The sequence below is a fragment of the Sphaeramia orbicularis genome, chromosome 15 (genome assembly GCF_902148855.1).
Source record: "Sphaeramia orbicularis chromosome 15, fSphaOr1.1, whole genome shotgun sequence".
NCBI lineage: Eukaryota > Metazoa > Chordata > Actinopteri > Kurtiformes > Apogonidae > Sphaeramia > Sphaeramia orbicularis.
Window position 1 is genome coordinate 14,363,776 of NC_043971.1, and position 24,771 is coordinate 14,388,546.

Consider the following 24,771-nt stretch of genomic DNA (forward strand, 5'->3'; position numbering starts at 1 on the left):
TCTCTACTGGTAGAATCGCCGATCCTACCAGATCGCAGTCTCTACCCTTACACATACATTTACTGAAGGAAGGTTTGGGATGCAGTAGTTACTCATCTGAGAGCCTACAGCACCGTCTAGTGTTCAACACCAGTCACCAGCTGAAATAGATCACTGTTTACTTTTCATTTTGAGTGTCTGAGAAGGACAAACCTCAAATGAACTTCGTTTAGAGCAGAATATAACCAACTGTTGTCAGGACAGTACAGGTCTTAAGTCAGAAGAGCTGATCTGCAACATTCCTCAAACCCTCAGGCATGACAAACAGAGGAGTTCGCAGGGCTGATACAATTGACATTGTTGAAATACTTGTTTCATAAGATAAGTCTGTGATTTTCCAGACAGTATGATACTGCAGTGAAGTTCATCCTATAATGGCTTAGTCACTGGCTTTCACATTATAACGACAATTAGTGGAATAATTTGTGTTTTCTGAGGTAGAAACATAATACTATCATCAGTCTTCTTAATTAGTTTAAATATTAAAAGTACTTTCTTGAATCACATCCATTTTCCTCAGATGATGTTGCTCTTTCTTTTTCTGAACGCAACAGTTCTCAGATTTTCTACCTGATGCCAAATAAAACACATAAAACAGTACTGGTATTTAACATAACACCACAAACTAAATACGTATAATGATTTATCGAATTTAAAAAGCTGCATATATATTCACTTCAACCAAACAGAACAGATTCAAAGACAAAGCTGTTAAGTCAAAGTTTATTTAATATATTTATTGTTCGATAACAATATATGTATAAAGTTTTGTGTTACCATAGCAGACCGGATTCTAAGCACATGAAGGGTGTTTGCTTTTACAAAGTTATACAAATATTTACAACACAGCCAAACCTCAGAAAGGCCATAACAGGCAGAGAAATTAAAAGCAAAAGTAAAAACTGAACTCAGAATATCTCTCACTAATAAATCTTAGACGTTTTCATCCAAACATGTTGTAAAGATGATATAAGTACTCTGCATTTAATAATGAATTAAGGCTGATTTAACTATTGAAATATAATTGTAAAAAATGGCTATTTTATAATGATCTGGATGCAACGAACAGTGGAAACTGAAATGAAGGAGAGACGTACAGGAGGGACAAAGGCTGTAATCATTAAATAGTTAATTCAGTATTTTTGTTGCATCCCTTGGATTAAAGCTGAAAGTCTACACTTCAATAAGATCTTGCCTGATTAATTTCAGATCCACTGTGGTGGTGAACAGGGGCAACAGTTATGTCCCTGTCACATTATTGTCTGTGAAATATTTTGCAGAGACAGATTTCATGACACAACAGAAAAGAAAATCCACAATCTGTCAGTTTTCTGATAACGTCTCTTCCAAAAACCTTGATATAGACAAGAAAGTTTAGACTCTTTAGTGTCTGAGCAGTGATATCGCCGGACCTTGGGGGACTGAGTTTTCACTGCAGCTGCCCCCACCCTATGGAACTCACTCTGACAAAACATCAGGAACTCAGACTCAATACAAACTTCAAATCACCACTCAAAAATCACCTGTTCAAACTTGCATTTTCTTGAGCCTCTTTTTTTCTTGCTGTTCTGTTTGTTTGTGAAGTGCTTTTGAGTGTCGAAAAAAGTGCAACACGAGTGTGATGTATTATTATTGTTATTATATCACAAATCCTGCTTGTACCTAAACACTGTGAACACAGAAACTCTCAGTAGATGGATGTGAAAACACCGCTACAAACTGCACCAACATGACTCTTCCTCCATGAAGCTCAAAGATACAGAACACAAAACAAATATTCCCTATATACTAGAATATTTAGATTAGGACAACTAGTTACATAATTTGTCCATTTTGTTGTCTTTGCCAGGAAGGTATATGTTGTCTTTTTTACTACAGCATTATACATGTTTTTAAACTCTAATAATTACAATATTTACAGCGTATATTTTAATGTTACATGGGAAACCCTGGAATAGACTCCCCTCGTCCCCAGCTCCCAAGAACCACCATGAACAGGAATTTTATGGTGACTGCTAACAGAACTTATGGAAAGAAAATGATACTCTAACCTAACCTGAAACAGGAGGAAACTGATCAACGAATGCCACCAAACCTGAAACACCGAAGCTGATGTTTATCTCTGACAAGTATCTGGAGGGGAGGGGAGTCCAGAGGAGCTGGGAGGGAACCTGGAAACACACACAGTCACTAAATACTTGTCTTAACTCCTCAGTTCTCACTTCGACTCCTCAGCTTGTGTCTTAGCCCCTCCCACCAGAGATGTGAAAGGAGGAGTTAAGGCCTTTACCTTGGAGCTGTCATTTTAAATAAATGTTGATTTGATACTAAGTGTGGAACAGTTGCATCATCTGTCTGTTATTTTGTCTGGATTTTATGATCCTTGTCAGATGAATGTTTGTGGAAAATTATGGTTAACTTTTAATTCGATTAACAATGTAGCAGAATCTGACAGTAAGTGATGCAAGAGACAAATACATGAATTTGATTATTTAAAGATCTATACAACTGCTGAATGGAGATATATAGATGAAGACAACCTTTTGTGACCAGTGTGTTGTGCTGCTTTTACATGTCATCGGTCTGATCGCCAAAATCGCTTTGGAAAAGCCATAGCTCTGATTATAATGCCTCCATCTAGCCTCATCGGTCTTTAATCCTCCTTTGCTCACTGTGCATTTTAGGGAACTGACATCAAGATCCAAATACAGATACAGGCGAGGTTTACTGAACATCAGGGGAAAATTCAGTTCTATAAGTGGGTCAAAAAAAAAACAAAAAACAAAAACAAATCATTATACTGAGGTATTGTAGACAAGTAGAGCAAACATCAGTCCATGGAAACAGCTGTTGTGAACTAGAAATTAATCACATTTTATCATGAAAATAATTGTGTTACAATGATAGGGAAACCCTTGATCTGAAAAAGAGGTAAGACAACAATGCCCAAATGCTTTTTTGTTTTAATGAGGATAAATGTACATTCACTGCTTATTTTAAGCTACTATATACATGACTAGTCAATGGCCTTTAAATGAATAAAAACAAAAGACTTTTCTCTCTCACTTTTTGTCCTTCCTGGATCCTCCAAGAATATTATCTGTTTGACAACATCAAAGCTCTTTTTAGCTCATTACCTCATATTCAGCTATGTACTGGTTTGTTTAATTCTTTTAACCTCTTTAAGATTCCTTTGACTATTTCCTTGATCAAAGGAGGCAGTTGATCCATCCATGGAGAACTTTTCAAAGGTGTCGATTTCACCGTCCAAAGAGAAGTGTCTTCACAGCTCCTCACGTGAGCTTCACCTGCATCTGGAATAGAACCACACAACACATCACTATATTGTGCTGCTGTGTTGTAAGGAGGAGGATCAGGGACTTTCTTTAGTGCCACTAAAAGATTGACCCTGAATGAATAATCACAAACAGACACATGGAAACAACATTAAAAATGGGACCAATGGCCCTGTAGCTTACCGGCCAAATTAAAAGCTTTGGAAAATGTATCCAGATGCCATTTATTATCACCCAGTTATGTGTATTTATTCTATTACACAAATAGCCCATGTTTTGCTCATATTCCAATCAGATCTGTTAAAAAATCAAATTCCAACTTGATATGATTGATACTGATTTATTGTATCGATCCACTTCCTATCTGTTATAATGGGGAAATTTTTCAAAGTCACACCAAATCAGATCCGGATCGAAATAATTTCAATACCTTGTGTTGACATCATCATGAAGAAGCTGTATACCAAGTTTGAAGTCAATCAGAACTGTAGTTTGGGAGAAAAAGACGATTGAAATTTTTTCCCCATAAGAGCCCATGTTAAATTGCCCGTAAATTCCCGGATCCAGAAGAAGATCCTGATCAGCATGTGGACATTATGTTTCTTTCATCTCCCCATCAGGGCTGGACTGTAGAAATTTACACTGGATATTATTTATATTTACTGAGTTATTGCATCCATCCACTTCCAATCTCTAATAATGGGGACATTTTTCAAAGTTGCACCAAATCCAGAATCAGATCTGGAGCCAAATAATTTCACTAACTTTTGTTGACATCATCCTAAAGAAGCTGTATACCAAGTTTGAAGTCAATTGGAATTGTTTCAGAGAAGAAGACGATTGAAGTTTTTGTAACAGACAACAGATGACGCTGACAGACGCCACATAGCGACAACAGCTTACGGCCTGTCGGCCGGTAAGCTAAAAACAGTGAAGATGCTAAAATACTCACCAGCATCTTCTTTACTGTCAGTGAAATATTTTGCGAGGGCATATTCGATCATTCGCGTTTCCCTCCTGGCCCACTCCCTCTCAAGCAGCTGCTTCCACTCAGACTTGAACCGGTCTTTCTCAAACATTATCGACAGGATATCTGTACAAAATGAAAAATCAAATCTTAATTTTGAAGAAAGAAAAACATTCGTTCTGTGTATTCAGAATGTTTCATACTGTAAGTTTAACTCCTCTTTAAATGTAACTTACCAAATGCTCCACATTCTCTTTGGAAGTATATTTGCAGTGCAGTCTCCAACACCTCTTCCAGACTTCTTCCACACAGTTCATCTCTTAATATCTTTTCTATCTCTTCTCTCATATGGCTCGACTTTGGAACTGCATTAAAATCACATCAGCTTGATGTTAGCTTTCTTCAAAACAAGCAAACACACAATGGTAATGATGATCCTAATGGTCACTTAATGTTCAGTTAACACTATTTCGCCTAAATGTTGTCATATCACCTCCTGCTCCAGACCCCTGGAGCAGTGTGGATCCCTGGTGGTCTAAACTGGCATTAAGGTCAAGGAATGTCACCTCTTCACTGGGGAAGGAGTTTGAGGTGGTGTGGGAGGTTGAAGATACCAGCTAGATGTAATCAAGCTTTCCTCCACATACAGTTGGGGTTCTACAACTAGCCTCCATGAAAAAGGCTGGATTCCTGTGTCCTAGCAACGCCCAAGGTGAGAAGCAATGAGCAGGTGTAGGGTTACCTCTGCCCCCCCACCCCCCCCCCCACCCCCCTTTCTTGATGTGTGTACATTGGAGTTTATCCCAGTGAATGAGAGGATTGTGTCCCTGCTCTTTTGGGTTGGGAACAGACTCTGGCTGTTGTCAGTCCACCCAGCCTTCTTGGAGTCCCTGGATGTGGTTCTACAAGGCCCAGCTGGGGACTTTATTGTTCTACTGGGTGATGACAGTGAGACCTGGGGGGGCATTCAAAGGAATGGCCTGTGTAACCTGAACCCGATAGGTGTTCTCTACAATATATATTTCCTTGTTTTTGATATTAAAACTTTCTGTTTGTATCCAAAAGACATGTGGTCAAGGACATTTAGAGAGCACATTTTCTCTTGAAAGAAACTGAATGAAGTTGCCATCTAAGGTACTGATACGAACCACAGGAAAGAACTGAAAAATCTGGAAATGTACTTACACTCAAAAGGTCTGTCAATACTTCTGCCACGTTTTAGGTGTGTGGTTGTTGGTCTTTGAGCAAATCTTGCACGAAACTCTGTCATTTCCCATGATCCCCACTCCCACTCTCTGTGGAGGACCTCTACCAACTTCTTAAGATCATGGTCGACTGGTTCCTCAGGACTTCCCTCCTCTGTACGGTGTCCAGTTCCTGTCATATGTTCTTTGTCCTTATTTGAAGGTATCTGAAGGCTCTGATCTTTTGACACCATGTCCACAACCATGTCTACCAGCTTCTGTCCCTGATCTTCAAGTTCACTCTGGTGTTTTACTTCATCAATGAAGGTAAAGTATCTGTTCCCACACTGCTCCACCAGCCAGATGAGAGCCTCCCCTTCACTTTCAATGTGCTGCTCAATGTCAAAGTTTCCAAGACACTGAGCTCTATTGAAGACCACTATGGTGTTCTGCCAGATTGTCTCACCAAAAGGTTTCATGTTGTCTTCTATGATCTTCTTCTGTTCGTTGGTAAATGAAGTGTCAGCTGGTATCATTAAGAGGAAAGCACGGCCAGAGGAAACCTTGTCGTGGGATTTTTCTTTGGCAGATGTGTGGCCTGTTTCCTCATCCTCATCTAATGCCTTCATGATCTCAGATCTGACAGAATTTGGCACCAAACTGGCAGAGAAGTATTTCCACCATCCAGGGGTATCTACAACAGTCACCTTCAGTCCATTTTTCATGACTTTTGTGTCTTTGTCACATGTTTCTGTTCTTCCCTCTTTTTCAGGTATGCCCAAAATGACACGACTGACTTCAGATTTTGAAGTAAAAACCCAACCGAGCATGACGATGGTTACCTCAGACATGGGTGATCCTGAAAAGAGATTAGTGATTGGTCATAAATGATTCAAAAGTTTTTTTTTCTTGTCCATAAATGTAACACTAATGCATATCTAGACATACTTATAATGTATAGTAGAAAAACAATAAACTTGAGAGAATCCAATACCAAAATGAAAATTCTAATTCCAAGTAATGATGTTAAATCAAAGGCTCAGAGACGTCTGATAAAGACAACATTTGGACATATCAGTCATGAACGGTTTGACAAACATGTTTATCTGGTAACTTTAATAAAAATACAGATTATATAATTGGACATCTAAATGACATGCAAGTACTCCAATATTCTATAACAGTTTTCTAAAATCTGGTGGAGAGCACTTTATTTCACCTCAGTGGCTTAAATCAGGAATCTGCAGTTTAGGAGATATTATGAACGATGATGAATTAAGAAGCTTTCAGGATTTGAGTGAAACCTTTAAACTGTCGTCAAACTTCTTCTTTTTATATCTACAATTACGTTCTGCCTTGAGGGCAGCAGGTGTATAGATTGACAGGAAACCTACTAATCATCCAGTAATGGAATTAGTTAAGAGAATATTGGGGCTAATTGAAGGACACGTCTGCAATTTATACTAGTTTGTTGGAACATGCAGAGAATCCTTCAGTGATAAACGTGTGGAACAAGGATTGCGCTGAATCATCTATAGACTGGCCTAGAGTGTGGAGGAATATTACTCATTCCTTAAAAAATCTAAGTAATAAATTAACCAATCTCAACTGCCTATATCATACTTATTTAACACCAAAGTGACATTTCATGATTAAGCTATCTCCTTCTCCAAATTGTACTTTATGTGACTTGAATCAAATAGGGACATTCTTGTATATTATGTGGGAGTGTCCGTCAGCTCAAAATTTCTGGCAACAAGTTGTAAAACTTCTCTCTGAAACACTTGGTTTAGAGATTGACTTCTCTCCAAAATGTATGCTTTTAAATGATGATTCCGGGCAAAACTTTAACCATATGCCAGTGTTTTTCAACCTTGGGGTTGGGACCCCACATGGGATCACCTGGAATTCAAATGGGGTCGCATGAAATTTATTTTAATTGATAAAGAACAAAAACCCAAAAAAAACCTTACTAATAAACTGAAGCACTGTGGTACTGTTTATCTTTCAAATGTTCTTGTGGTTGGTTTCAGATGCTGCAGCTCTTTCATAATTCATAGTTTGAGTTATTGTTTGTTCAGAATTAATTGTCAGCCTTGTAAATCCAAGCTGGACTGACTGTACATATCCTGACCAAGGAAAATAAAATTCTCACTTTGTGTAGTAATCTACACCTGGCTTTTCTGCCTCCGTCCATAATAATATACATTATACAGACTAAATGTCATCTAAAATGAATTTTTATTTAAAACGTAGTACAGCAAACTATTACATGACCAAAAACAAATTAATTTTAGCAAAAGAAAAAAAAAGTTTCCGTTTTGAATGTCTGGGGTCGCTAGAAATTTGTGATACAAATTTCCTTTTATTTTTGTCAGACAGATGGAAAAAGAGTTAATTCTTTTACCTTAACATGTTTCAGTTACAACCTGTTGCCTTCCTCAGAAGGGTCACTTGTTGTTCCTGTGACGTGTCATTGTCAGCTGTTTTATCGTGATTTTTCAGGCAACAGGGGGCGATCCTAGCAAACCTCAGAGCTCAGACAAGGGGAAGCGTGCGGGGGTTTGGAGGGAGGTGGGTTGTTCATGTTCACATTTTTACTAAGTGCTGTGAGACATGCCACACCGGTAGGTATAACTTTAAGGGACTATAAAATCTGCAGGTGTTTTGTATTATTTTTCTTTTATCTTTTATTGATTTAGGTATGACTGCCAATTGTAATGATGCATGTATGTATGTGTATACGTGTGGACATGTGTTTATACTAGGGATGGGAAGATTATCCAATACGCATTGATACACCGACACGCGCGTGCACGATCTGAGTGCACCGGTAGAGAAACTGCGAGTGAATGAAAAGTTTGGAATGGTATCGCAATGCATTGGTTATTGAATTTTTGTATCAATAAAATTCAATCCGTTCAACAGAATATATATTTTACTAGCATTTAAAAGTGTTACTGTTTATTGGGGAAAGTTTTTCTTTCCTTTAGACCCACGTTAACATGTGCCGAGGATTCGCGGATGTGTACACTGTACACTAACAGTCTGAGCTTCGCGGATGCACTGTGGCACGAGCGCCGCGGATGAATACTGTAATGTGTGTATGTGAATCTGACAGACATAGAAGGGAAGTGACGACATGTGGTTTATGAACGGGTACTGCGTAACTGATCAACTTCTTAACCTATCTGAATACTGCCCTACAAACCACAGATACTTCCTTAGCCCTTCATACCGGAGATACTCCCCTAAACAGTGTCATACATATCCAACAGCACATCCCAGAATATCTTGCTCAGGTGTCTCTTAAAGTGACAGAACCTTTTTCTGTTTTACCTTCATTACAAATACATTTCATTACAAACTGATTCGGTGAAGGAGCAAGAAGTTGAGTGTTAGAAACATGCAGAGAAAAAACTTTGGAAACAAAGTCCTAACTTTTTCCCCTGACTGAATGTGAGGCACCTGTTCTGAAATTGAACTAAAGCCACTTTGTAAAAAGTCATGGTCTTATTTGATTAATAAATAATCAAGCTCATTGAACTGCACTGAATTTTGTTTGTTTGTTTGTTTGTTTGTTTTTTTACCAGAAACAAGCGAGTAGGTTGGATTTTGACATTGGTGGGGACACAAAAGTGCTCGAAGGCAGTACTCCTGAAAGTTGATGTTTTTTTGCATTTGCAATCATAATTTCATGTCATGTATAGCTGATCAAATGAGCAAACAATCATAGTCAGAAAAAAAAAAAAAAATCAGTAATTGACATGTTTATGATGCATATCTGAATATCTTAAGACAATACAAGAATTTAATGCATTCTGTAATGTTGTTCTCATGACTCACATATCCATTATGATTTAACCTCACCTGTGAATTTACAGCCTCTCCTCCTCTCTACTGTTTGTCACCTGACATAAATACCTGTATAAATGCCATGTTGTTCTCTTCAACAGGAGGCTGACAACCCAGTTGCTTCCCATGGAGTATTCGCACCGCCAAGTCAAGATGCGTATCATATCGGCCTTACAACTAAGATTCCTAACCCTAGTTTATACATATATCTTATTTATTTTTTTGAGTTACATCTTGGTTCATGTCTTGGCACATGTATGTTTATATGTTTAAATTTCTTGTCTGCACTGACATACATATATTGATTTGCACTTGCTTCCCAATAAAAAAATAAATAAAAAGTCTTCTCACCTGCCGTGTTCTCCCATGTTTTCTTGTGTTTGATTCTTCTTTTTCTGTTTTCTGCTCTCTTGTTCACTTCTTCCCTCTTTTGGAGAATATTCTGGATCACATTCTCATCAGTTTCAAAATGTCTTCCTCCATTTCTCTCCACCAGAGTCTCAACCTGGTCCAGAAGAGTTTGACTCAGAGTTGGACGGGTGCTCATGCTATCAAACACGTACCTTCGTCCACATCTGTCGAGGAGTTCATCCAGGTCTTTTCCTTCCCCAGTGATGTATTGTTCAATAGTGATGTTGTCCAACCAGTCTCCACAGGTAAACAACACAATAGTGTGGTTCCACACATTTTCCCCATAAAGCTCTAAGTGGGCCTTTACTGCATTAGCACATGCACTTGTGAAAGGTAAGTCCACCTCAACCAGCAGAATAAAAGCATGTGGTCCTGGTTCACAGCGGGTCACACTGAGCACCTGTTCATCTTTGACCAGTTCTGATGTATCACACAGATGATAACTCCTATGCCACACGGGAGCTTTGACCAGCTGGATCACCTTACCGTTCACCTTTGCTGAATGTGTCTCACTCTGAACAGTTCTTTTATCCCATTCAAAGTCTGTTCCTCCTAAGATTCCATTTGCAACAGAGTTAACTCCACATCTCTGTGATCCAACAAGGATGAGGCACAAATGTGGAGGTTCTTCTAATAAGAGAGAAGAACACAATTAAAAACACAAGTTTACCAACAGAATAATATGTAATATACAGTATTTACTTTGCCTACACAGTGCATCACTGTTTGTACTCACCCATTGAGTCTCTTCGTCGTCTTGTTTCCATTGCTGAGGTACTTGTTAATAAAATGTTCACGTTAAAGAGAGAACAAACAACCTGCTACTACCTTTTACAAATAGGACTAATGTCCCTGTATTTCACCATCATGTTCCATCAAGAAACAATAACGTTGCATTTGTGAGATCGTCAGGTTCTGCTGCCATGTTAGAGTCCTGTGGTCTGGGTGCAGGAGGTGTGTCCGCTCTTTATATGCAGTGTGGGCGTGTTATAGTGTTGGTATAACCAGTTTGATGAGTACAGGCAAAGAACAAACCAAACGTTTATTTTAAGGCAGGTCTATTTCCAGGTGCCAGGTGCATTTCACAACCACATCATGAGTCGTTTTGACAGACAACATGATAACACATTTGACAGAATTCTTTTATTGTGCACAATAACGTAAATAAAATAAATATAACAAAAACTGATCTGAGTCAGTCTGTTAAAAAAAATGTTATCGTGCATTTTTAAATAATATTTTGTGTATAACATGGCGTCACTTTCAAACTGTTAAATGACATATCCTCCTCCATTAATGAAAAATCTAGAACGCATACTTTCTGTTTTCCACAATGGGACAAAATAATGTAAATCTGAATCAATTTGGTAAAGTTAACATTTCTTATTAGAGCTGCACAATATATCATTTAAACAACGTCATTGCAATGTATGTCTGCGCAATAGTTCAATCGCAGGTCCTGCAGTGTAAGAGGCAAATGAACTCAGCGTGTTCTCGTCTAAGTTCAAGGGTATCTCACACACACTGAACACAGCGATCCACCAATCACAAACGTTCTTCATCAGTTTTAAGTGAGTCGCTGGTAACAACATTGAAAAATGAGCAACAAACAAGTGAAAAGCACTGTAACTAAGACTTGATGCCAAAAAGAAAAGAAACGTCAGTTATCTGGAATTATTTCGGGTACAAGAAGGATGATACTAAAACGTGTTCTGTGTCGGCAGTGCCTTGCAATTGTTGCCACAACGAGAAATGACAACTATTTAGTTTGACCATTTACGATGGTGCCACACAGCTATTATATCCTCCTGAGTATTTTTTCATATAGTAATATATATCGCAGGGTTAAAAAAAAAATCGCAATGTCAGTTTTTTACAATATCATGCAGCCCTATTTCTTATCTATCTCAACTACTTCAGACTCTAAAAGTTTTCTTTACAGTTGGACATTTAAGGGTAGATGAGAAACAGTTCCTATTAGATGTAAAACTCACTTAGTCCAAATCTAATTATAACTTTCCATAAAAGTGCTGGTACATGTGATATTGTTTTTGCAGTAGACAATATTCCTCTGGTGACTCAACGTGTCCTCCAGGTTGATAGTTTCACTTTTCTTTGCTCAGTGTGTTTATTTAGAATTAGGAAAAATGCATTTCACATCTGTTACGACCCATAGGTGGATCGTGGTGTCACTCCGTGGGTGTGTCCTTCTTTGTGCGTGTGAGTGGATGATATGTTACAGGTGCTGAGCCGGATGCTCCCCTGTGATTGGAGCAGCGACGGAAGGCGGCCCTTTAAAGACCGCGGAGCTGGGCCAATCACCGGTGTCGCTCTTCCTCCACTCCCAACCCCGCCTCCATTTCGGCAGCAGTCCTGTTCAGAAGTAGGGGTGGGCTGATCTGTTGTGTTATCTCGTTTTCTCCTGTTTTTGGTAGAAAGGTTAGACCTTGTATTTTGGTTTCTTTTATTTTGCAGGTCAACCTAATTTCTCATTAGTGCAGTTTTGTTTGTTGTTTTGGCCAGAGCCCACCCTGAAGTTTCAGTTACCTTTCTGTCTAGTTTTCAATAACCTTATGTTGCACCTTGTAAAATAAATCACCTTTTTGTTAAACTTGCAAAACCCGTGTCCAGGGTTTTTTTCTCTATGGCTTGGGAGTGAGGAAAAGTGATCACAAACTTCATGTTGCACCCTGGGTCCCCTAGCCCGGGCGTAACAACATCCCTTTCAGACCAGAGTTTGATTCAGTATTATTACAGTTTTAATTATTTTAATGTTTTCTGTCTTTGTTTAATCAAGGCTTTTTGTATATTGTATATTATTTATAATGTTCTATATGTTTTTGTTTGTCTTTTTCTATTTCCATGAACAAATGAAAGAGACAGATAAATCACTGGTGGTGATTGTACTTTTTAATTACAATAACAGTATTCATAAATGTCATCAACCTTTTACTCTAAAAGTTTTACACAAGTCTGCTTTAGAAATAACTGATATAGACTTTAAATGCATTCACACCTAATCCTTTTCTTTATTATTTTCTTCTAGAGATTGAAAGGTGCAGGACACAGCGTTATGAAACAGTTTTGTTCCTGTCGCCATCATTGAGCTCAATAAGAAATAGTGACATTGCACTTTATTTACTTATTTAGTTATTTATCCTATTTCTTTGCTCTATTATTTTGTGACCTCTAATTTTTGAATTTTATGCTCTTATCTTGGTTTTTATCCCAGATACTGTTTTTATTTTCTTGAGTTTTTTTATTGTGTTTTATTGCATCTTGTTTTTATTTATTTGATCTTATTTATTTATTTATTTCATCCTTTTACTTATCCATGCTGCTGTACTGATGAATGGTGGACACAGCACTTTTTGTCTTGTTTTGACACTAAATGAAGTAACCTGCCTAACAGGTTCAAGTGTGTGGCTTTTTCAGAGTCAAAATATGCAATCACTGTCTACAAAACAAATCTACCCACAGGCATAAATGAAGTGACCTTGAACCATAGTTTTACTGATGAAAATCTCTTTGCTTTAACTGTCACTGTTGTTTTCACGGAGCACCAAAACACTTGAATTCTCATCATTACATTCTGCTCTCAGTTGAGTCACACATGATATCAGATTTTTTTAAACCTTGTTTTGGTCACCTAATAGCAGCTTATAAAGTTTTTACTAATTCAATACTACATATACATATCATTATACAGAATTTTCTGAATGTATATTGTCAATATCAGAATTTCTGTTTCATATTTTATATTTATGTGTATATAAGAGGAACAAAGGCACTTACATATACTTACATATCCTGGCATCATACAGGACACAAGTCATCTCGTACACAGTCTCTTTTATTATCTACCGTCAGAAAAGCGCTTAAAAAGCTTACAAAACCCGGACTAGAGACTCGCTTCAGAAACAGGTTTTTTCCTCAGGCTGCACGGCTGCTGAACAGCAGCTCAGCCAGAAGGAGGAAGCTGGAAACCTGCAGCCTGACTTACAGCTTTTAGAATTGTATTTATTTATTTTGTGTTTCTGTGTTACAATAGGAGGGATAGTGCTATTTATTAAGTATTTTTACTGTTGCTATGATTATTTGTTTGTTATTTATTTTTTATACCGGGCAGAGAGAGCCAGGGCACACTTGTTTCATTGCCATGGTACTTGTACCCTGAACGCATATGACAAAGAAAGTTGAAAATTAACCATGTTTGTATACACCATTAGATTTTGATTTGCATATAAAATAACAATGAAACCCAACAAACGATACAATGAAAAGAATACTAAAAGATAGTCTGTGTAAAAATAATTAAACTGGTCACATAAATAAATAAATAAATAAATAAATAAATGTAATTACATTGTCTCAAAAAAATTCACCAACGGTTGCTCTTTATTGTAGAATTTGTTCGAGTTTCCTCATTTTGAATAACTAATTTTCTCTACTTTTAAAAAGGACATAACCACGTTAATCCATTGTTTGCTGGAGGGGCTGTTGCGGATTTCCAGTTTAGAAGGAGGTGGTGTTTAGCAATTACGGAGGTAAAAGCTATTACTTCCAGTTCTTTAGTAGAGTGTCAGGTATACTCTTCCAGAAGACAAGTCAATATCAAAATTTAACATGCCTATTAAAAATTACAGGATTTATTTAACCACTTTAATCTCACACTAAATAATCATTGCTGAAGTGCTGTTACATTAAATTTCTGCAGGGGAAATAAATCTGAGGTCTGCACAATGAAGCTGTAAGTCTGATTTTGTCTTTGGTGAAGCAGGCCAACACTGCCATCTAGTGTTCAATATCCTGTACATTTTTGATCACGATAATTATGGTGTTTCTCATGTTAAGAGAACTATTGGCTCAAGATCTACGCTATCTATCATTTCACTGACTGTTATATTTAACCCTCAAAGACCTAAGGAGCTGCAGGTGATCAAAAGTACCCACTGATCTAAAACATATGATAACTTTTAAATCATTAATCTTATCAATACATGTAAATTATTCAGGTAAATACAGTTTTGCAGCTTTAAACCGTCATCAGATTTGGACATTCAGAGGATCTGTAGCTGAACATGGAAACACTGTCACCTTCAGCAACACTGATTCACCAGTAAAACCCATGTTCAGTAGTTTGATGAATATTAGTTTCATTTTTTTGTTCAGCTGCTGTATTATTTTCCTGAAAAAGTGACTTTTTTTTTTTTTTAACAGTTTTCTGTTTTCATATAAATCCCTCTGAATTTACACTGAGATTTTATGAATATCTAAAAGAACAGCAAAACCAAATGTAGGCAAATTCCTGATTTTTATCAAAAAATGCAAAATGCAGTGGATAATATTATAAATAAATAAATAAATGGTGATAAGTCAGTTAAGGAAAGGTTAAAATGTGGAGAAAAAAAATAACACCACAAACTAAATGCATTTAGTTAGACTTATTGATGTTAAAAAGCTGCATATACAGGGTGTCCCAAAAAAATGTATACACACTTTAAATAATTGTAAAGTAGATGTTTATTAAATTCATTTAATTTTCAAAATGTAATAGAATTGACAAACATCCTTTTATTGTTTTGTCACCACCTGTTCTGGTCCAGACACTGCTGACAACACCAAGCAGTGGAATCGCACACATCACAAAACATTTCCCTTGATATTTGCGTACATTCACGTTCCATGGCTGCTCTCAATTCAGTGACTGTTGCAGGTCTCATAGCGTAGACTTTGTCTTTCAGGTATCCCTATAAAAAGAGTCATGTGGTGAACTTGCCAAACAGGTGGATTGGACGGAGGGGTTTGGTTGAATACCCTCCGCATTCACCAGACCTTGTTGTAGTGTAAAAAACGTGAAATTAAATTATGATAATGTCTACGTCTATAAAATATCCTTTCACAAAAATGTGAATACCCTGAAAGACAAAAAATAAGTGCCATTTTAAATTAATATTATGCCTCAACTTATCATTTATAGATGTACACTGCAGAGCGCAGTGATCTACAAAGTCACAAACAGTAAAGAGCAGAAATTTATACTTTGCTAAGTTACAGCTCATATCCTGGAAAATACAATAAAAACAGGTTATTGATTTTCACATTATACTCATAAGCAAGGAAATGAGACAATAATGCTTACTAATGAGGTATGTATCACGTCTTTGGGTGATTCTTCAAAGTTTTCTGAGTGAATGTACTGTATTCCTTAAAATAATCATTTCTATTTTGTATGTTAAATGTAACCAAATTATTTCCAGCCTTTCAACAATAAACTGGACTCACTACATGATATCTAACTGGAAACAATGTGAATATAAATGAATGAATAAATAATACAATTCCTAGAGGATCACGCAACCGTAAATGACAGCAAAATGTGGTAGAAAAGCATGTTTTCTTCACATGTGTAGAAGATGCTGTGAAAATAATTGTGTTACAATGATAAGGAAACCCTTGATCTGAAACAGAGGCAAGACAACAATGCCCAAATGTGCTTTTTTTTTTTTTTTTTTTTTTTAAATGAGGATAAATGTACATTCACTGCTCATTTTAAGCTACTACATACATGACTAGTCAATGCCCTTTAAATGAATAAAAACAAAAGACTTTTCTCTCTCACTTTCTGTCCTTCCTGGATCCTCCAAGAATATTATCTATTTGATAACATCAAAGCTCTTTTTACCTCATCACCGAATATTCAGCTGTGTATTGCTTTGTTTAATTCTTTTAATCTCTTTAAGATTCCTTTGACTATTTCCTTGATCAAAGGAGGCAGTTGATCCATCGACGTCGATCTCTCCATCTGTACAGAAGGTTCTTCACATCTCCTCATGTGAGCCTCACCTGCATCTGGAATAGAACCACACAACATAATACAGTTAATTACACAGTGATGCATACAGTTGTACTGTGTGCTGCTGTGTTGTAAAGAGGAGGATCTGTGACCCCCTAAAGCCTCAGTCACAAATGCTGTTAGAAACAGCTGCGAACACTGTGTGAATGATTTATGGACCATTTCGTATGACCTTCTCTAGGCAGACTTATAAGAATCAAGTGTTCATGGACCTATCCTAAGTTCATAGCCAGGTGAGTAATCTTGTCCAAGATTTTCCACGAATGCAGTACGAAACCCCCTTTTGCACGGCGCACTAACGGATGCCTTACGAACAACGCAAGAACAACGCGTGATGTTCGTTGATCAGGAGGCCATTCCAGGACCCACATGTTCCTGCTCTGGCTGCAAGTAGATCACAAGAACACATTACGTTGTTATTAGGGGTCCCTTACAGCATTCACACGAACGAACGCACAGACAAAGATTCGCACGGCTTTCTTAAAGTGGACGTAAGGTGTTTCTATAGGCAGTAGTGTGTCATTCGTGCAGCACTGGTCCCATTCTTTGACAGGGTTGAATACAAATTTCAAAATGGAGTGAATGACTGGACTGGGTGCAGAAAGGAATTAAGTGTTTTATTAAAGAAAAATAAGCTTGAAAAAACAACAGGTGCAGAGAGATAATGCACAGTCCACAGTACCCAGGTAATGGGGGATCAGGGTGATGGAGAGAATGTGTGTGACGGACGGTTAGTGTTTTTAACGTTCACTTCCCTCTATTATTCTTGTGCGTCTTTGTTTTATTCGTAAACCTTCTGTTTCAAATTTCTTAATTTGATATCTCATTATGACTTTTTTGACAGTAAAGATTTTCATATAGATGGAGTTATAGAAATGCATTGTTTTCTGTTTTTTAATGTTTTAGTTTTTATTAATGTCGTTTTTTTTTTTTTAAATGATAACATCAGCCTGCCAAGGGACGACAAGTGGAAATTAGCACTAGTACTAAAACTCAGTACAATACATCTCTCCCTTTTAAGGTTAACGTATATTGTCCATTGTCCCTGTCTAAATAAATAAATAAAATGAAAATGAAAATAACAGTACAGGTCAGTTTTCCTGCATACATCACAGGAATGCTGATTCAGCACCATGGACAGCACACAATCCCAAACATAAACGCACATATTCACATTCTAAAACTCTAAATGAAAAATAGGTTAACGTAGTTTAATGTCTGAAAAGAGCATCAATCATCACCAAATTATGCATGGACATCTCTAAAGCTGGGATAGGCTCTGGTGCCTCTGCAACTGTTTAGAGGAAAAAGCAGTTCAAAAAATGAATGAATGAAATTATGAATGAACAGTACTCTAAGATTAAACTATGTTAAGTTTTTTTTTTGCAGACGTGAAAGTGGACATGATTACAGATGTCCACACGAACTTTGGTGATGATTGATCACTGTTCTGGGGCATTAAACTACGTAAAGCTGTTTTTTATGTTAGGCGCTTTAGAATGTCCCTCTTCTTCGGCTGCTGTCAGACTGAAACAGCGGCCACAACCGCTGGCTCTTCCTCTTCTTCATCTTGTAGCTGTAGAAGTTTCAGTCTTGTGGGCATTATTACCACATCTTGAATGCGATGATCACAAAATGGGACTTTTAATACACAGCCACTGTTTATATACCGATCTAAATATTCTGAAACTGCGTATGATCTTCCTCCCATCGACTTGAGAGCGCTGTAACTTTCACGTGGGGCTGACGTACATTCACCACTCGACAAAATAATTCATGAAGTGCCCATAGGTCTGATGTAGGAGGGTCCCAAGGCACCCTTACAAAGACTGTGACAACTGTACGGTGTTTGTACAACACAAAATCACGTCATTTTCTCACAGAGGCCTCACGTTGCACTTGCATTTTGAATGGCAGCCGTGACGACTTCATAAGACGGCTGTAAGAAACTACTGCTCCCTCCACGAATGTCTACGAACTCCAGAACTCGTACGTACTGGGAGATTCGTGTGAACCCATCCTTCATAGGATGCTTTGTGACTGAGGCTTTACTTAGTGCCAAAAGACTGACCCCGAATTGATAATCACAAACAGGCTTATGGAGAAGACATTAAAAATAATGATGGTGTTAAAAATACTCACCAGCATCTTCTTTACTGTCAGTGAAATACAGTTTCTTTTATATAATGGAAATGCAAAAAGGCAGATTCGAGCTGGTACCATGTAGTGGAAGGGCGGCATTAGAGAGCACTTTTCTCTTTAACAAACTGAACAAAGTTGCCATCTAAGGTACTGATTTGAACTAGAACAAACAACTGAAAAATTATGGAAACATGTACTTACAGTCATCAAGTATGTCCATGCTTACATCACGTCTTAGGTACCTGGTTGTTGGTCTTTGAGCAAATCTCGCAAGAAACTCTGTCATTTCCCATGATCCCCACTCCCACTCTCTGTGGAGGACCTCTACCAACTTCTTAAGATCATGGTCGACTGGTTCCTCAGGACTTCCCTCCTCTGTACAGTGTCCAATTTCTGCCATTTGTTCTTTGTCTTTATTTGAAGGTATCTGAAGGCTCTGATCTTTTGACACCATGTCCACAACCATGTCTACCAGCTTCTCTCCCTGATCTTCAAGTTCACTCTGGTGTTTTACTTCATCAGTGAAGAGAAAGTATCTGTTCCCACACTGCTCCACCAGCCAGATGAGAGCCTCCCCTTCACTTTCAATGTGCTGCTCAATGTCAAAGTTTCCAAGCCATTGAGCTCTGGTGAAGACCACCATGGTGTTTTGCCAGATTGTCTCACCAAAAGGTTTCATGTTGTCTACTATGATCTTTTGTTCGTTGGTAAATGAAGTGTCAGCTGGTATCATTAAGAGGAAAGCACGGCCAGAGGAAACCTTGTCGTGGGATCTTTCTTTGGCACATGTGCGGCCTGTTTCCTCATCCTCATCTAATGCCTTCTTCTCAGATCTGACAGAATTTGGCACCAAACTGGCAGAGAAGTATTTCCACCATCCAGGGGTATCTACAACAGTCACCTTCAGTCCATTTTTCATGACTTTTGTGTCTTTGACACATGTTTCTGTTCTTCCCTCTTTTTCAGGTATGCCCAAAATGACACGACTAACTTCAGATTTTGCACCAAAAACCCAACCGAGCATGACGATGGTTACCTCAGATCCTGAAAAGAGATTAGCGATTGGTCAAAACCGATTCAAAAGATTTTTCTTGTCCATAAATTTACACTAACGCATGTCTAGGCTTACTCATAATGTATACTAGAAAAACAAACTTGAGAGACTCCAAAACCAAAGTGAAAATTCTAAGTGGTATAAAATCAAAGGCTCAGAGACGTCTGATAAAGACAACATTTGGACATATCAATCATGAACAGTTTAACAAACATGGTTATATGGTAACTTTAATAAAAAGTCTTCTCACCTGCCGTGTTCTCCCATGTTTTCTTGTGTTTGATTCTTCTTTGTTTTCTGTTTTCTGCTCTCTTGTCCACTTCTTGCCTCTTTTTGAAAATATTCTGGATCACATTCTCATCAGTTTCAAAGTGTCTTCCTCCATTTCTCTTCACCAGAGTCTCAACCTGGTGCAGAAGAGTTTGACTCAGAGTTGGACGAGTCCTCGTGCTATCAAACACGTACCTTTGCCCACATCTGTCGAGGAGTTCATCCAGGTCTTTTCCTTCCCCAGTGATTTATTCTTCAATAGTGATGTTGTCCAACCAGTCTCCACAGGTAAACAACACAATAGTGTGGTTCCACACATTTTCCCCATAAAGCTCTAAGTGGGCCTTTACTGCATTAGCACATGCACTTGTGAACGGTAAGTCCACCTCAACCAGCAGAATAAAAGCATGTGGTCCTGGTTCACAGCGGGTCACACTGAGCACCTGTTCATCTTTGACCAGTTCTGCTGTATCACACAGATGGTAACTCCTCAGCCATGCAGGAGCTTTGACCAGCTGGATCACCTTACCGTTCACCTGCGCTGAATGTGTCTCACTCTGAACAGTTCTTTTCCCCCATTCAAATTCTGTTCCTCCTAAGATTCCATTTGCAACAGATCTAACTCCACATCTCTGTGATCCAACAAGGATGAGGCACAAATCTGGAGGTTCTTTTAATTAGAGGGAAGAACACAATCACAAGTTTACAAACAGAATAATATGCAGTATTTACTTTTGCCTACACAGTGCATCATTGTTTGTACTCACCATTTGACAATGTTCGTTTTCTTTTTTCCATCGCTGAGGTACTTGTTAGTAAAATGCTCACTTTAAAGAGAGAACCTGCTACATTTGCTGTGTGAGAAAGAACCAGTGCAAATGTTGCTTCTTCTGCAGCAACTCTGTTCTATCAGTACTCAACACTGGGCATGTTATAGTGATGGTATAACCAGTTTGATCATTATCTGTTAAATACCAACCCACAACCAGTTTAAGGCAGGTTACATCACATGAAACTTTTTCACAGACAACATGATAAGACCTTTGGATAACAGAACCCTTTTATGGTGCATAATGACAAATAAAATATAACAACAAAAAGAATTAAAGCCGCAAGCGGCATCTAAAGGCCCTCGCCACGGGCACGTCCAGTAGAAGTATGTCCATCGTTCAGCAAGTGGCACTCTAGCACCAAATTTCAATGTCTTCTGATGAATGGGTGTAGTCCTGGGAGATCGACAACTGATTCAAATTTGAGGCAAATCTTTGTTTGTATGTCCGAACTAAAGAAAGTTTTGGTTAAGTAAATCTTTAGGGGGCGCTATGCAGCTAAAAATACATTTCAACCATTGAATGGGTGTAGGTTTGCCAGATGTACCACTGAGTCAAATTTGAGCTAAATCAGTGTTCGTATGTCCGAATTGATGCAATTTTCGTGAAGGTAAATTTGTAGGGGGCGCTACCAAGCGAAGTTGCAATTTCTTTTGATAAATAGGTGTAGGCTTGGGAGACTGACAACTCATTCAAATTTGAGCCAAATTGGTATTCGTATGTCTAACGTGAAGTAATTTTCGTAAAGGTAAAATTGTAGGGGGCGCTATGGCACCGAATTTCAAATATTTCTGATAAATGGGTGTAGGCCTGGGAGATAGACGTCTGAGTCAAATTTGAGCCAAATCGGTGTTCATATGTCCGAACTGAAGCAATTTTAATAAAAAAATATTAAAAATTTTTGTAGGAGGCGCTGTAGTGCAAAATTTCAGTTTCTTTTGATAAATAGGTGTAGGCCTGGGAGACAGATGTCTGAGTCAAATTTGAGCCAAATTGGTGCTCGTATGTCTGAGCTGAAGCAATTTTTGTAATGGTAAATTCACAAAGAAACTTTACAAAGTTTGCGACGTTGTCACACAAAAACGGTGACACCTATCCAAAAAATTCGGCTAACTTTTGATGCCCCACTTCTCTAGATACTGTACACCGATTTTGAGCTCATTTGGCCAAATGGCCAAGGAGGAGATAGTTAAAATACGACGTCAGCGAAAATGCTGACTCAGCATTTTGGAAATTTCAATCCAATATGGCCGACTAAGGGTTGGTTTTGGGGCGTGGCCATAATAATATTTTTTGTTTGTCTCCTCATGATGAATCCGTGTACCGATTTCCGTGGCTCTACAACAAACTTTACGTTGGACATGCTCCCATTGGCGTAATGCATTTCCACTTTTCAAGGGGGCGCTGCGCTAACATTTCTTTACCGACATCTACGAAACCTATATGTAAATTAAATTTCTCGCACTTCTGAATTTTAGGCAAAATTTGGTGAGTTTTCAGAAGTGTTCAGGGGGTCAAATTTGAGCTCAAAGAGCAGGAGAAGAAAAATAAATAAATAAAAAAAAAAAATAAGTAAAGAAAAATAATAAGAATCTGAGCAAGAACAATATAGCCGTTTCTATGGCAACCCCATATTTATTACATCGTCGGAAAGGTCTCAGTGCGGTGAATGTGAATGTGTGTGAGAGTGGCAACAGTGGCGAAAGGCGACCGCGTCACTGGCGATTTCGTCCCCATGCGCCCACTGCAGACTCAATAGGCCCTGCGCCGGCTTTACTCGGCTTGGGCCTAAAAATCACTGTTTTGAGACTCCTCCTTAAAGAGTCAATCTATGATGTTTGTATGATAAATGTACACTTTGTTTTCTATGATTGGTCTAAATGATACATATCTGAATCAAAGTTCTCTAAATTTCACACTTTTCCTACCCCTTTTAATTACATGTAGAAGTTCGTGTATATCAGTCTCATTTGAGAGCCTACAGCACCATCTAGTGTTCAACACCAGTCACTAGTTCAAATAGGTCACTGCTTACTATCCATTTTGGGAATCTGAGAAGCACTAACCTCAGGTGAACTTCTTTTAGAGCAGAGATTTTATTTTCTTAAACATCAGCAACGTTTATCATGTAGGACCTAAAGTCAGAAGGGCTGATTTGTGACATTCCTCAAACTGTCAGGCATGACAAACAGCAGAGAACGCAGGTCTGATGAATGTCAACATTCAAATACTTGATTTGCAACATAACAACTCAGTGTTTTTCCAAACATTGTGATGCTACAGTGAAGTTAGTCCTATAATCACTTCATTATTGCTTTTCACATTACGTGACAAATAATAACATATTTTGTGTTTTCAGAGGTAGAAACATAATACAATCATCAGTCATCTTAATCATTTCATTTAAATATTAAAAGTATTTCCTTGAATCATATCCATTTTCCTAAGATGACGATCATCTTTTTTTTTCTGATGTAAAACCCAACACAACAGTTCTCAGATTTTCTGCCTGGTGAAATATAATGCAAAATAAAACAGAGTTCAGGTACTTCACATAATGCCACAAACTGAATGCATAAAGTGATCTATCAATGTTAAAAAGCTATGTTAACTTTAGCCTTCCTCTTGTGTTAGCTTTCTGTTACCATCTCTTATGTTAACGGGTTGGTTTTGACCCATGTCTTAAATCAGCTGTAAAATACGCCATTAACAATTATCCACCATCCAATTCATTTCTCATCTCTTAGTTACCTTGTTAGACTTCCTTATCTATGAAGATATTGGTTTTAATATTTTTGGTGTGGGCGTCTGGGCCTTTTTTTTTGTCACTATACCCCTCAATGTGTATTCTGCAAGTCACCAAATCTGTACTGAACTGACCTCACATCTGGACATGCCGTCTTTGCTTGTTTTATTTTTGTGCAGGTATGCTGGATAACATGGAAAAATGAGAATCCCAAAAGCTCACATGATTGGGAGAGAAGCTGGCTGTCAGTACACTTATGATTTCAGCTTTGGCTCTAATTATTGCTTTATAATCTTATTTTTATAACTGGGTCAAAACCGACCCCTACACAGCACAAAGGTCATAATTTCAACCACATCATTTTATAATTTAGTAAAAACATTTTTTGTATTATTTTGTTGAAATAGAGGTTCCTGACAAAGTCAAAAGGCCTTGATGCGATAAACAAATTTTATGTGGTTCATTTATGCATTTAAAACTAGGGCTGTGTATTGGCAAGAATCTGGCGATACAATACAAATCACAATACTAGGATCATGATACGATATATCACGATATAGCAGGATATTGTTAAAAAGCAATTTTTTTTTTTTTTAAATGATTCTTTCCTTGAAGAATTGAATTACACCAGAAATATGTACAAATACTAACACATTTTTATTTAATCACAACAGGATCTAATGTTACATCACAAAATGTTCCTGTGTTAAAACTTACATTATTTTTTTACAGACATTACAGTTTAAGATCCTTCTCAAATGTTCATAACTAATATAACATTATTTTTGTGCAATCCCAACAAAGGAACTAACATTATTTAACAAGAGTGTTAAATAATAATAAAATATAAACAAAAAAGAAAAACAAACATAAACCTCCACAATATCTGCATTTTAATGAATACCTAAAAATATCGATACTGTACTTTTTAATATCGATAAAGTATTGTGAAACGAAATATCGCGATATATTGCAGAACCAATATTTTCCTACACCCCTATTTTAAAACCTAAAATGGGTCAGTGCTGACCCTAACACAAGAGGAAGGTGAACCAAACAAAACTGATTCAAAGACAATGATAGAGTGGGATACAGATGACTTTTGAGTCCCAGTTGAATTA

The 24,771-nt window shown here is 37.7% G+C and overlaps 1 protein-coding gene across 1 annotated transcript in view; it reads right to left on the reverse strand.

Annotated features, from left to right (window-relative positions):
* Nucleotides 1-748: 748 nt before the first annotated feature.
* The window catches only part of LOC115434580 (uncharacterized), a 36,130-nt gene continuing 12,107 nt past the window's right edge, over nucleotides 749-24,771 (reverse strand). The window contains exons 7-12 of the mRNA XM_030156616.1: nucleotides 20,442-20,706; nucleotides 20,055-20,324; nucleotides 5,488-6,345; nucleotides 4,539-4,667; nucleotides 4,288-4,428; nucleotides 749-3,353 (exon numbers count right to left, since the gene is read on the reverse strand). Of these exons, the coding sequence (XP_030012476.1) occupies nucleotides 3,184-3,353; nucleotides 4,288-4,428; nucleotides 4,539-4,667; nucleotides 5,488-6,345; nucleotides 20,055-20,324; nucleotides 20,442-20,706 (1,833 nt within the window). The 3' untranslated portion in view covers nucleotides 749-3,183. The remainder of the gene's footprint in view (nucleotides 3,354-4,287; nucleotides 4,429-4,538; nucleotides 4,668-5,487; nucleotides 6,346-20,054; nucleotides 20,325-20,441; nucleotides 20,707-24,771) is intronic.